General features: G+C 45.5%; 1 protein-coding gene across 2 annotated transcripts in view; it reads left to right on the top strand.

Annotated features, from left to right (window-relative positions):
* Positions 1–319: 319 nt before the first annotated feature.
* LOC135548112 (alpha-synuclein-like) overlaps positions 320–14,327 on the top strand; it is a 28,026-nt gene continuing 14,018 nt past the window's right edge. The window contains exons 1-4 of one of the 2 annotated variants that reach the window (XM_064977399.1): positions 320–542; positions 1,408–1,553; positions 1,770–1,799; positions 7,922–8,064. In XM_064977399.1, coding sequence (XP_064833471.1) covers positions 1,433–1,553; positions 1,770–1,799; positions 7,922–8,064 — 294 coding nt within the window. In that variant the 5' untranslated portion in view covers positions 320–542; positions 1,408–1,432. Of the gene's footprint in view, positions 543–1,343; positions 1,554–1,769; positions 1,800–7,921; positions 8,065–14,327 lie in introns of those variants that run through there. The other variant, XM_064977400.1, reaches the window with a different exon arrangement.

Genomic DNA, 14,327 nt, shown 5'->3' with positions numbered 1-14,327 from the left:
GTAGTCAAATCGATTGTGATTTATTATCTCATTGTCTGACGATGTGAAATGTTCATGATATGGTGGATGGATGTTCAAGCACGCATGTATAATCGGTTTCGGTAATGTATCATATACTTTCCTTCAAATGATTGATGACTAACTAGCGTGGATGGACAACGCAAGGTTAACCTTCCACGCACAGGAGAATAGTGGTGGTCAGTTTGGGCTGCCACGTAATCAACGCTCCTATGGGAGGGGGATTGGGGAGCGCGTGTGTTTGTGTGTGTGGGGGGGAGGCACGAGGTTGTGGGATGCAGACGGTAAAGCAACCATTCTGTCTCGAGCTCTCCCAGCATCAGCACCACACGGTTACATGCGCTCTCTGGTTCCAAAGCGGAGAAGACTGTCGGTGTCAAACCTGCAAGACGAAATCGATCCGTTCTACAACACAAGGCAACAGGTTTTTCTCGAACTCTAGGACATAAGGGCTGAATTGTCTTTCAAATTCAGCGTCGAAAGGGAAGTTGGAAGACAAATACTGGTGTGAGAACAATCCACAGGTTTGTAGAAAATCGAATGCCATTTTTTTCAACACCAGTCGAGAATATCTCGATATATTTTGTTTTATAATTGATTATTTCCATTAAAAAAATTGGTAATATGATTTCCTTTCTCTATTTAAAAATGTAAGACTGGGTATCGGAAATTGTTCATCACAAAAATAGGCTGAGTTGTAGTGACATAATGTAACTATAATACAATTCTTCAAATGGAGAGGCAACGTGTCTGGAGAACAGATGTGATATGTGCTGCCAACAGGTGTTCTAGGTTAGACTGGCTAGTCTAGTCTAGTCGGCATCATCAAGGCTTCAAACGGGAATTAGGCTACCTGCCTTTTGTTTCTCTATAACGTCTGTCCATAGCCATGCATGTGTAAGCGAATTTTAATACGTGTTAAAGGCCCAGTGCAGTCAAAATTCCGATGTTTCCTATGTTCTGTATCACATTGTACAACATCTGATCAAACTAACACTATAAAAGTGAGAAAACATTTGATCAGTGTTATTTCCATATAGTTGCTGGTTGAAAATATAATTTCCACAAGACCTTAACATCAACATGGTTTCATAGGCAGGAATTTCGGCTTTCCATGGTGACATCACCATGCGGTAAATTCAAAGAAAGTTCCAAACCCCCCCCACCCCCACCCCGAAAAAAGCAAGGTAATTAAATGTTACCCAGCAAGGATTTGATATTGATATAAAAATGACTGCATTTGGTCTTTAAGCCAGACCTGGCTGTCAGAAGAAACACAAAGGTGACTGGTGACTAGACCCTAAGCTCCTCCTCCCTCCCACTCCATTACACCACTTGTTACCGAGAAGTTCTTCACAGCACTGAATGCACGTTTTGACATCTCCACAGCTGTTTCTGTTTCATTTGGACAGTCATGGACGCGCTAATGAAGGGGTTCTCAAAAGCCAAGGATGGGGTCGCGGCAGCGGCAGAGAAGACCAAGCAGGGCGTGACTGGGGCGGCAGAGATGACAAAAGGTGGTGTTATCTTTGTCGGTAGGTGTGGACAATAGTAGCTTACATGCTGTTTTTTTTACTACTTCCTGTTGAATCATTGCTGCAACGTTGAATGTTAGAAATTCTGTATGACAATGGTTTTGATCAGCCAACATAAAGTGATAATTATATTGAATGACAGTGCTTTGTCAGATCAATAAATGGGATGTTAATTATTTGTCACCTGTCTTTCACCTGTGTTTGTTCATTTCATAGGCAACAAAACAAAAGATGGAGTCACAACAGGTAGGTTGGATGTCACCATTACCAGCATTTAATCTATTTTATAAAATATAATCTACTGTACACACTTAGTTTATTGCCTGATTTTTACAATACACACACACACACACCCGCACATACACACACACACACACACACACACACACACACACACACACACACACACACACACACTAAACAACTAACAGAAAACCAGCAGAGATCATATTGTCATGAAAATCAAGGATATGGTCTATATGGTTTGTGACACACCAATGCCAGCATTGGTGTAATAATACCAGTAATAATACCAGTAATAATACCAGTGATAATACCAGTAATAATACCAGTGATAATACCAGTGATAATACCAGTGATAATACCAGTGATAATACCAGTAATAATACCAGTAATAATACCAGTAATAATACCAGTGATAATACCAGTAATAATACCAGTAATAATACCAGTGATAATACCAGTGATAATACCAGTGATAATACCAGTAATAATACCAGTAATAATACCAGTGATAATACCAGTAATAATACCAGTAATAATACCAGTAATAATACCAGTAATAATACCAGTGATAATACCAGTAATAATACCAGTAATAATACCAGTGATAATACCAGTGATAATACCAGTGATAATACCAGTGATAATACCAGTGATAATACCAGTAATAATACCAGTAATAATACCAGTGATAATACCAGTGATAATACCAGTAATAATACCAGTAATAATACCAGTAATAATACCAGTAATAATACCAGTGATAATACCAGTAATAATACCAGTAATAATACCAGTAATAATACCAGTAATAATACCAGTAATAATACCAGTGATAATACCAGTAATAATACCAGTAATAATACCAGTGATATCATACAACTCACCTTAACAGCCTATACACTCTATCTTAGAGTCACTGCTCACAGAATTCATTATGTTCCATTGAATTGAAAGAGACACCGTATACTCTGTCTTGGAGTCACTGTTCAGCTGTTCACATTTGCCGTTGAATTGAAAGATAGGCTGCATGTTGAATGTCCTCAGTACCTGAATTGTCTTATGATTGGAGTGAATGATGTGTGTGTGTGTGTGTGTGTGTGTGTGTGTGTGTGTGTGTGTGTGTGTGTGTGTGTGTGTGTGTGTGTGTGTGTGTGTGTGTGTGTGTGTGTGTGTGTGTGTGTGTGTGTGTGTGTGTGTGTGTGTGTGTGTGTGTGCCTGGCTGCGTCCTCCTTTGAGTCATGTCTTGTTGCTGTCATGGCCACCACTCACTGGATTAATCAGGTTTTGTGGTTATAGCCTTGCGTAAGCCATCCATGCCTAGCCTAGAGCAGAGCAGAGTAGAGGTTACAATGGTTAATATATACAGAGAGAATTTAGTTCCTTATACCTTAATATGAGAATGGGAATCCATTATCTATAGGGGAATACCCATCTATCCTGGTCCCCGATATGTTTGTGCTGTATTGTAAACAATCCAGACCATAGGATTTGGCTTTATCAAACAGATCTGAGACCAGGCTATTGGGTAACCAATAGCTCGACTACTGTGTGTCTAGGGGTCTTAGACCTAGCTACCTGGTCTGTAACCTGATTTTTAAGATGTGCATTTTGTTATTTTTATCTCTTACTTTTTTGTTTTGTTATTTTCTTATAACTGCATTGTTGGTTAAGGGCTTGTAAGTACGCATTTCACGGTAAGGTCTACACCTGTGACAAATCAAATTTGATTTGAATCTGTGTGAGAAATGAGCGTATGCCTCTAGGTGTTGAATGTACATGTGACAAGGGAGTCAGCAACCTTGATCCAAGGCCAGCTCTCTCCAGACCAGGTACATTATTATATATTCATATAGTCACAAAACATAAATATGTGACCGACCGCCTTGATTCTATCTTATGTAGCAAAAACACATTTTCATTGGATAAAAGCAGAGACACAGAGATATAAAATGGTAGATCACACACTGCATTTGTAGGAACAATGGGAAAGCAATCCTGCTTTGAAAGTTGATAGACTTGTAACTCCACTTTTGAGAAAATGGCCTTTAAACGTTTTGGTACACGTACTGGAGAGCTCTTCTTTGTCTACACCCAATCAGCATTGTTCACACGCTCTTAAGCCAGCCCCACCCATCTCTTTAAGGATTCACATGTGAGGCCATGTGCTAAACAATGAGTAGTGTAGTAAAGATTAAGACTAAGTGGTAAAAGTAGTAGCCTACAATAAGTAAAAAATCCAGGTAAACAGAAATTGTCCAGATAAAAAAGATTTTATAAATATTAGATCACACACTTGACTAAATGATTGGGTCATGTGAAATAAATGCTATAAGTGTATGGGTCTCTACAGAAGGTGTAAACGGCCCAGCGAAATGGTTACTTGCATTGTCGCAATATCAAAAATAGATAGTGTCAATAGAAAGGAAAAATTAACATGTGTCAATGCCAGTAGAGAAAGAACAAAATAATATACTGTATGTATAAGAACAATATCACTAACCATATCAGTGATAGATGAGGTAGTTATATGCATACGATCAGGGGTAAAGTGGCTGAGCAGCAGGCAAAAAAAAATAATAGTAGCAGCAACGTACAATTGCAGTCAAAAGTTTGGACACACCTACTCATTCAAGGGTCTTTCTTTATTTTTACTATTTTCTACATTGTAGAATAATAGTGAAGACATCAACACTATGGAAATAACACATATGGAATCATGTAGTAACCAAAAAAAGTGTTAAACAAATTCAAATATATTTTTTATTTAAGATTCTTAAAAGTAGCCACCTTGCCTTGATGACAGCTTTCCACACTCTTGGAATTCTCTCTCTGACAGGTACTGTATAGTGTGTGTGTTGGAGAGAGTCATGTGACTAGCAGCACTGCAGATAGTGCTGGTGACTGGGAACTCACCCCAGTGATGATCTGGTCCGTCCGAAACACGTGTGAACAAGGGAATCTATATTCGGGGAGCCTGTTTTTGTCCTGCCCTTGACTTTTGTGCAGGACATGTGATGTCCATAGCCTCTTCGTCGCAAAATTCCCTGATCTTCTCAAAAAGATGCGTTTGTCTAGATGTATCCAGGTGATGCTTGTACTGGCAGACCATCTATGGGACGAAGGATGGCAGCATTGCACAGCAGCTGAAACCTGGTCCCGACTGAGTCTGAACGCTACTTGGAAACAACGACACCAGGCTCCAGAGTATCAAAGCTGTAAAACAGGAAATAACTAACAAAAATTGAGAAGACATAACAACCTTCCACAATATCAATTCACCTCCCAAGTTTAGATAAGAAGAATAACCTCATACAATGCAATGAAAATGATGTTCACCTGAAGTGCTGGTACTGCTGGATCTGTGGCAGCGGCCTGAAGTACAAAGTCAGCTGTTGTTGTCAGCCATAGCTTTCCACCAGCACCGTACCATCCTCCTGTCCAACCAGCTGTGGGATGTTGACCCCTGTCACAGTGCTGTCCTTCACAATACCAGTAATCTCAGGCAGTGTTCACTGTGGTCTTTCTGAAGCGCTGCTTGATGAGGCCGAAGCACCAGTCAGGGGTAAACGTGGTGTGGCCTGTGATCAGGAAGTGAAGGTCCAGACTGGTGGATGTTGTGCACAGTCCGCCAGGCACAATACCAGAGCACAAACTTGTTATTGTTTTGGCTACTGCAATTATCACAATTCAGGTCCACACGTGTTTCCCCAACTCCATAGTTGATGACTGCGCTGCTGCCTTTGCTGGATGACATGACTTCATCAACCAAGTAGTTGACTTGTTGTGGTATTCCTTCACAGCAGACACCAAACAAGCCACACTTGCGAGGAGTTAAAAGGTAGATGGGACCTGGCTACATAGGGTCAGAAGGATAGTAGATGGGACCTGGCTGCATGGGGTCAGAAGGATAGTAGATGGGATCTGGCTGCATTGGGTCAGAAGGATAGTAGATGGGATCTGGCTACATAGGGTCAGGAGGATAGTAGATGGGACCTGGGTCAGGAGGATAGTAGATGGGACCTGGCTACATAGGGTCAGGAGGATAGTAGATGGGACTTGGCTACATTGGGTCAGAAGGATAGTAGATGGGACCTGGTTACATAGGGTCAGTAGGATAGTAGATGGGACCTGGTTACATTGGGTCAGAAGGATAGTAGATGGGACCTGGCTACATTGGGTCAGAAGGATAGTGCACCTGTAAACAACAAAAGAACATTAAGATAAATTAAAATTAATTGTCTCACTCTTTGTCAATCTGTCTTTACACAGCTCAGTGAAACGTATTTGACTGCTTAACATATATACAGTATATTATATATTTTGTGTGTGTGTATCTGACTATATGTCCTTAATCAGTATAAAGGAGGAAATGTTTCTTACTTGTTGAGTAAAGTCAAAGCTGTAATGTATCCTGATGTCTTTGCTTGCTGGTTCAGTAGGGGCCCCCAGAGACAACTGCAGGTCTTGACAGGAAGTCTTGCAGTCAGCAACCATCTTCTGGTACACAGACCACTCACTCTGAACAAGTGCTTGCTTTGAGCAGCTCTCTTTTTGATGGGGAGGCATTAGACCATTCTCCTTGAATGTCTGGTGGAGGAGAGTCGGGCGTGTTCTACTGATGCTGAAAGACAAATTCCAGAAACAAATATTCTTGCATTATTATAATAGATAGCCGTAATCACCGTCAAACACGCCTGGCTAACTTGATGGGTCATGTAATCATCTGGCGAAGTGGAGTCTTTTGTTTAGACATGTAGCTAGCTACTAGCTAAAGAATGAACCATAATACCAACCCATACAGTACTAGCAATATAAACGGATTGACATAGCTAGCTACTAGCTAAACAATGAACCATAATCCCAATTCACAGAGTACTAGCAATACAAAGTGATCATCATAGCTAATCATCTGGCGAAGTGGAGTCTTTTGTTTAGACATGTAGCTAACCACTAGCTAAACAATGAACCATAATACCAACCCATACAGTACTAGCAATACAAAGTGATTGTCATAGCTAGCTTAAGTTAACCAAATAGGTTTAATGTTAGCTAGTTTGATAGCTAACATTAGGCTATAACTAGCAATGCAAATGGCTTTCTGCTATATTACTCCACAGATCATACACGTACTGTTAGCTAGTGAGCCAGCCATCTAACGTCAGCTAGCTAACCGTACACTTTAACTTGCAATGAAAACAACTTTCTGACAAAATTAGAAACGTATAATATCTGAAACTGTAGCTAGACTCTTACCCATATACATGGATTAACGCTTCATGGCAGACTGCAACCCCTTTCATTAAATAAGACTTCCTGTGTCATTTCTGTTTTGTTTGTACAGCTTGCTTGACCCGTTCTGTCAAGTCACTCTGGTTCACATCGTCTGCCTTTTTCTTTGGCTCATAATTTAACAACTTTATTCATATTTTCAGATGGTATACAAGTTTGTTATTAAGGCATATGAAAGTTAAAATGTTCAAGAAGGCATTTCCGCTCAAACGCCTCTCCTGTGAAGTCATGACTTGCAACATATGGCTAGTTTCCTGAAACGAGTCACATATGTTCAATATATATATATTTTTAAACACAGGCATGCCCAAAATAAAGACTCAAAAACAAAGGAAAGGCCTCATGGTCACCAAACAAACCCAGCAGCCTCACGGCTTTGCCAGCTGGGACACTGACTGACCGTCACCTTAAATGACATCACCTTATGTGCTTATCAAGGCTTAGTTCAGCACCTAGACCCTGTTGGTGCTGCCACCTGGGGGTGGCGTGTGGAAGTGTATTCTGGTAGTGTGTTTGCCTGTGTCCTAACACTAACTGTCCTCCATATCACAACAGTATCTTCTCTAACCATGAGATACAGTATTTACCTCTGGGTGGTAACCTCTTCATATTCTCTCTGTGTCTCTGTCTCTGTCTCTGTCTCTCTCTCTCTCTCTCTGTCTCTCTCTCTGTCTCTCTCTCTCTCTCTCTCTCTCTCTCTCTCTCTCTCTCTCTCTCCCTCTGACTCTCTCCTCTCTCTCACTCTCTCTCTTTTCTCTCTCTCTCTCTCTCTCTCTCTCTCTCTCTCTCTCTCTCTCCCTCTGACTCTCTCCTCTCTCTCACTCTCTCCACAGTTGCAGGTAAAACGGTGTCTGGGGTGTCCCAGGTGGGCGGTGCCATGGTGACAGGTGTCACAGCAGTGTGCAACAAGACTGTGGAGGGGGCGGGGAATATCGCTGCTGCGACCGGATTGGTCAAGAAAGACCCAGCCAAACAGGTGAGAATGATACCTGAGAGTGATGCCTTTCTTGCTTTCCCTCAGGCACACACTTTCCACCTCTCTCTCTCATCATTCACAACAACCTATTGAATTGAGATGAATGACAAACAGGTGGCTTACTTTTTCTTCTTCAGCACAAATGTGTTTTCAGGGGGAACTTATTTTCTATCTCAGCTATGGTCTCTGTCTCACCATCACATTAGCAGTGAATTGGTTGTGGTTCTCTGTAGCTAAACTTTCTCATAAGGAGAAAGTATTGGTGTGTAATTTATGGTTGTCTGACTGAATACATGTTTGTCAGGGAATAAACTTTAACATCACATGCTAGGAAAGAAAACAGAGGCGACCATTGCTATTCGTTTTTGTACTGAAACATCATCAGAACGGACCTGTTGTGTTTCAATGCTGTCCTCCATTTTCAATGAAACATTTTCGATCCATTTTATATGACAGCTATTCACTGGCTGCTCCTGTCTGTGTCAAAATGGACCCTGACCTTCAGTCCTCTACAGCTAGCTTCTTCTTCTCCTCTTATAGTCTCTGACATTCTTAGTTCTCAGTCATAAAAAAACAGGATGGATTCTCCATCGTCTGTTTGAAAGTCTGTTTTGAAAAAGGAAGAGAGAGAGAGAGAGAGAGAGAGAGAGAGAGAGAGAGAGAGAGAGGTGAGGTCCAATATCCTGAAAGACTGAGACAATTTGCAGCCCTGACGGTCTCTGAAGATGAAAAATGATTGTCTCTCTTTCAAAACAAAACCCAACAGAGTCTCAGATAGATAAAAGGAAAGCCTTGTGGTCGTAGTGATGATTCATCTTCAAACCAACAGCAGAGCAACAGGGTTTCTTCAGGCTGCTCTTACATGTTCTCTCAGTCAAAGGGACAATGTGCAATATTTACTGCTGTTCAACGGTCAATTCAATTAATAACAAACACCCATTGGTTATTGAAGGGATATAACTTGCCTAATGAGCTTAGTACAACTCAACTCCATCTATACATTTGAGAATGGTTACATACTCCAGACCCATCCCTCAGCTTTATAGCAAAACAGGTGGAGGGGCTGTCAACTGTAAAAAACAAAAACAAATGACACTGTGGCTTTAACCTTGTTAATCTGCCAGGTGAATTAGCCCCCCAAAGCATACAGCTGATGTCTCTGGTACTCAACAATCACTGCATTCATTATCTGTAAACTGCCCTTATTCACACACACACACACACACACACACACACACACACACACACACACACACACACACACACACACACACACACACACACACACACACACACACACACACACACACACACACACACACACACACACACACACACACACACACACACACACACACACACACACACACACACACACACACACACACACACACACACAGTGGCCTGTACAGTGGCCTTATCGTAAAAACAAATCAACAACATCAATCAGAGAGAAAATCTCACTAATTAGAAAAAACATGTTTAGCTCCCTTCCTCCTTTGTTTATGACTAGAGGGGTTACATGACACAGACACTCACAGATTAATTTAGTGTTTAGTGGGACATCATTCTAGAGGATTACACAATTATCCTGTGATTATGCTACTGAGAGGAAATGATAAACAAAATCTGGGCCTGAAAATCAAGAACTTCATAACGATAATTACTGACACACACGCCCGCACGCACACACGCACACACACACACACACACACACGCACGCGCACGCACGCACGCACGCACGCACACACACACGCACGCACGCGCACGCACGCACGCACGCACGCACACACACACACACACACACACACACACACACACACACACACACACACACACACACACACAAATGCCACTGATGAATAACATAAAGTAGCGAAATGTAAATAAATAAATATTTGGGTGTGGACAGTAAACAACGCCTTGTAACCACTCTGGTCATCAGCAGTTGAATAATGTCCTCAGCATTTTAAAGTGCGTTCGGAAAGTATTCTGACCCCTTGACTTTTTTTCCTACATTTTGTTACGTCCATTTGATTTGTTTTGAAAGAGGTTTGATTGTGGTATTTCCTGTGTCCATTGATTGGCCACCTAGCTCTTTATCTCCAAACCCTGTGTAACGCTTTATCATGTCCTCCGTGTAACGCCTAATTGTGTCCTCCGGGTGTCAGAGTGAAAACACAGAGACTGCTTCCCTAATTCTCTACATGGGTCCTGGTCAAAAGTAGTGCACTATCGGCCCTGGTCAAAAGTAGTGCACTATGTAGGGAATAGAGTGCCATTTGGGGCGAAGCCAGAGACTGTGCACAGAATTGGATTGATCTCATTTGGAGGTAGCCTTAGTGCCTGTCTGTTCCCTGTTTGTGTTCTGAGCGCCAGTCATTACAGTGCCATTGCTATCGATCAAATTAAAAAGGTCCAATCGACCGACCGACCCCATGTTAGAGCCCATCAAAGGGGCTTCTCTGCCTAGGGGTCTCCGACCCAGGCTCCATCTCTCGTTACCGTTATTTATACCTCTATCTGTCTCTCTCATCCCTCCTTCCTAAAGCAAGCAAGGGAACAGCAGGCGAGGGAGCTGAGTGATCCACTTTCATGTGGTTGTCCACAGCAGCCAGCCACCAGCCATCAATTAGACAGTGTGAGAGATGGGCTGTCTGACGACGAAGGAGGAAGAGTGAGGATGTTACTTGTTTGTTTGTGTGCTGGATAGAACACACACACCAGGGTTTCCATTAGCTGGTAATAGGCCGGCTTTTGTCAGATTAAAAAATAGAAAAGCTGATAAATAAAATTGTCCGGGAAAAGAAGAAAAAACACCACTGTGAAGTAACGCTTTTTAGCCTCTTCATTGATGGAAATACATTTGACTGGCCATGTTTATGGGTCTATAGGTTCATATGAATCATTTATATTTGTATATTCTTTATGTATCTTTGTTGTGTTTATATTGGTTATGTATCTTATTTTTCCTAGTCGGAGCTCGTATTTTGCCCAGGAATCTTGAACCCGCTGAAGTTGAAACTCAGAGATTTCCGAGTTCCCAGTTGTTTTGAAAACGGCATCAAACGGCAACTGAAGGCAGGCTTCATCAGAGTGTCACACACCACTTGCAATGAGCTGGAGGCAGTATGCATGTGCAGTGCCCGTTTGACAACAGTGTTTACTCGCTAATTGCATTATGGATGAACATTCACATCTAGCCTACTGCCTTGTGGGGCGTCAGGTAGCCTACCACCTTTGTGGGGCGGCAGGTAGCCTATTTCCTTGTGGGGCCCCTTGTGGGGCGACAGGTATATTACCGCCTTGTGGGGCGACAGGTAGATTACCGCCTTGTGGGGCGTCAGGTAGCCTACTGTCTTGTGGGGCGCCAGGTAGCCTATTGCCTTGTGGGGCGGCAGGTAGTCTATTGTCTTGTGGGGCGCCAGGTAGCCTATTGTCTTGTGGGGCGGCAGGTAGCCTATTGCCTTGTGGGGCGGCAGGTAGCCTATTGCCTTGTGGGGCGGCAGGTAGCCTATTGCCTTGTGGGGCGGCAGGTAGCCTATTGCCTTGTAGGGCGGCAGGTAACCTATTGCCTTGTGGGGCGGCATGTAGCCTATTGCCTTGTGGGGCGGCAGGTAGCCTATTGCCTTGTGGGGCGGCAGGTAGCATATTGCCTTGTGGGGCGTCAGGTAGCCTACTGTCTTGTGGGGCGCCAGGTAGCCTATTGCAGGGGGCGCCAGGTAGCCTATTGCCTTGTGGGGCGCCAGGTGTTGCGGGGCGCCAGGTAGCCTATTGTCTTGTGGGGCGGCAGGTAGCATATTGCCTTGTGGGGCGGCAGGTAGCATATTGCCTTGTGGGGCGGCAGGTAGCCTATTGCCTTGTGGGGCGCCAGGTAGCCTATTGCCTTGTGGGGCGCCAGGTAGCGTTGCGGGGCGCCAGGTAGCCTATTGTCTTGTGGGGCGCCAGGTAGCCTATTGCCTTGTGGGGCGCCAGGTAGCCTTGCGGGGCGCCAGGTAGCCTATTGCCTTGTGGGGCGCCAGGTAGCCTATTGTCTTGTGGGGCGCCAGGTAGCCTATTGTCTTGTGGGGCGGCAGGTAGCCTATTGCCTTGTGGGGCGGCAGGTAGCCTATTGTCTTGTGGGGCGCCTGGTAGTCTATGGTCTTGTGGGGCGCCTGGTAGTCTATTGTCTTGTGGGGCGCCTGGTAGTCTATTGTCTTGTGGGGCGGCAGGTAGTCTATTGTCTTGTGGGGCGGCAGGTAGTCTATTGTCTTGTGGGGCGCTTGGTAGTCTATTGTCTTGTGGGGCGCCAGGTAGTCTATTGTCTTATGGGGCGGCAGGTAGTCTATTGTCTTGTGGGGCGCCAGGTAGTCTATTGTCTTATGGGGCGGCAGGTAGTCTATTGTCTTGTGGGGCGCCAGGTAGTCTATTGTCTTGTGGGGCGCCAGGTAGTCTATTGTCTTGTGGGGCGCCAGGTAGTCTATTGTCTTATGGGGCGGCAGGTAGTCTATTGTCTTGTGGGGCGCCAGGTAGTCTATTGTCTTATGGGGCGGCAGGTAGTCTATTGTCTTGTGGGGCGCCAGGTAGTCTATTGTCTTATGGGGCGGCAGGTAGTCTATTGTCTTGTGGGGCGGCAGGTAGCATATTGCCTTGTGGGGCGCCAGGTGGCCTATTGCCTTGTGGGAGCCAGGTAGCCTTGCGGGGCGCCAGGTGCCTTTCGGGGCGCCAGGTAGCCTATTGTCTTGTGGGGCGGCAGGTAGCCTATTGCCTTGTGGGGCGGCAGGTAGCCTATTGTCTTGTGGGGCGCCAGGTAGCCTATTGTCTTGTGGGGCGCCAGGTAGTCTATTGTCTTATGGGGCGGCAGGTAGTCTATTGTCTTGTGGGGCGCCAGGTAGTCTATTGTCTTGTGGGGCGCCAGGTAGTCTATTGTCTTATGGGGCGGCAGGTAGTCTATTGTCTTGTGGGGCGGCAGGTAGCATATTGCCTTGTGGGGCGCCAGGTGGCCTATTGCCTTGTGGGAGCCAGGTAGCCTTGCGGGGCGCCAGGTAGCCTTTCGGGCGCCAGGGAGCCTATTGTCTTGTGGGGCGGCAGGTAGCCTATTGCCTTGTGGGGCGCCAGGTAGCCTATTGTCTTGTGGGGCGCCAGGTAGCCTATTGTCTTGTGGGGCGGCAGGTAGTCTATTGTCTTGTGGGGCGGCAGGTAGCATATTGCCTTGTGGGGCGCCAGGTAGCCTATTGTCTTGTGGGGCAGCAGGTAACCTATTGCCTTTTGGGGCGGCAGGTAGCATATTGCCTTGTGGGGCGCCAGGTAGTCTATTGTCTTGTGGGGCGGCAGGTAGCCTATTGTCTTGTGGGGCGCCAGGTAGTCTATTGTCTTGTGGGGCGCCAGGTAGTCTATTGTCTTATGGGGCGGCAGGTAGTCTATTGTCTTGTGGGGCGGCAGGTAGCATATTGCTTTGTGGGGCGCCAGGTGGCCTATTGCCTTGTGGGAGCCAGGTAGCCTTGCGGGGCGCCAGGTAGCCTTTCGGGGCGCCAGGGAGCCTATTGTCTTGTGGGGCGGCAGGTATATTACCACCTTGTGGGGTGGCAGGTAGTCTATTGTCTTGTGAGGCGGCAGGTAGTCTATTGCCTTGTGGGGCGCCAGGTAGCCTATTGCCTTGTGGGGCGCCAGGTAGCCTATTGCCTTGTGGGGCGCCAGGTAGCCTTGCGGGGCACCAGGTAGCCTATTGTCTTGTGGGGCGGCAGGTAGCCTATTGCCTTGTGGGGCGCCAGGTAGCCTATTGTCTTGTGGGGCGCCAGGTAGCGTTGCGGGGCACCAGGTAGCCTATTGTCTTGTGGGGCGGCAGGTAGCATATTGCCTTGTGGGGCGCCAGGTAGCCTATTGTCTTGTGGGGCGGCAGGTATCCTATTGCCTTTTGGGGCGGCAGGTAGCATATTGCCTTGTGGGGCGCCAGGTAGTCTATTGTCTTGTGGGGCGGCAGGTAGTCTATTGTCTTGTGGGGCGGCAGGTAGTCTATTGTCTTGTGGGGGCGCCAGGTAGCCTATTGTCTTGTGGGGCGCCAGGTAGCCTATTGTCTTGTGGGGCGGCAGGTAGTCTATTGTCTTGTGGGGCGCCAGGTAGCCTATTGTCTTGTGGGGCGGCAGGTAGCCTATTGTCTTGTGGGGCGGCAGGTAGCCTATTTTCTTGTGGGGCGCCAGGTAGCCTATTGTCTTGTGGGGCGGCAGGTAGTCTATTGTCTTGTGGGGCGGCAGGTAGCCTATTGTCTTGTGGGGCAGCAGGTAGCC

Source organism: Oncorhynchus masou, chromosome 11 (assembly GCF_036934945.1).
Source record: "Oncorhynchus masou masou isolate Uvic2021 chromosome 11, UVic_Omas_1.1, whole genome shotgun sequence".
In the NCBI taxonomy this organism is placed as follows: Eukaryota; Metazoa; Chordata; class Actinopteri; order Salmoniformes; family Salmonidae; genus Oncorhynchus; species Oncorhynchus masou.
This window is presented reverse-complemented; position numbering and strand designations above follow the sequence as displayed.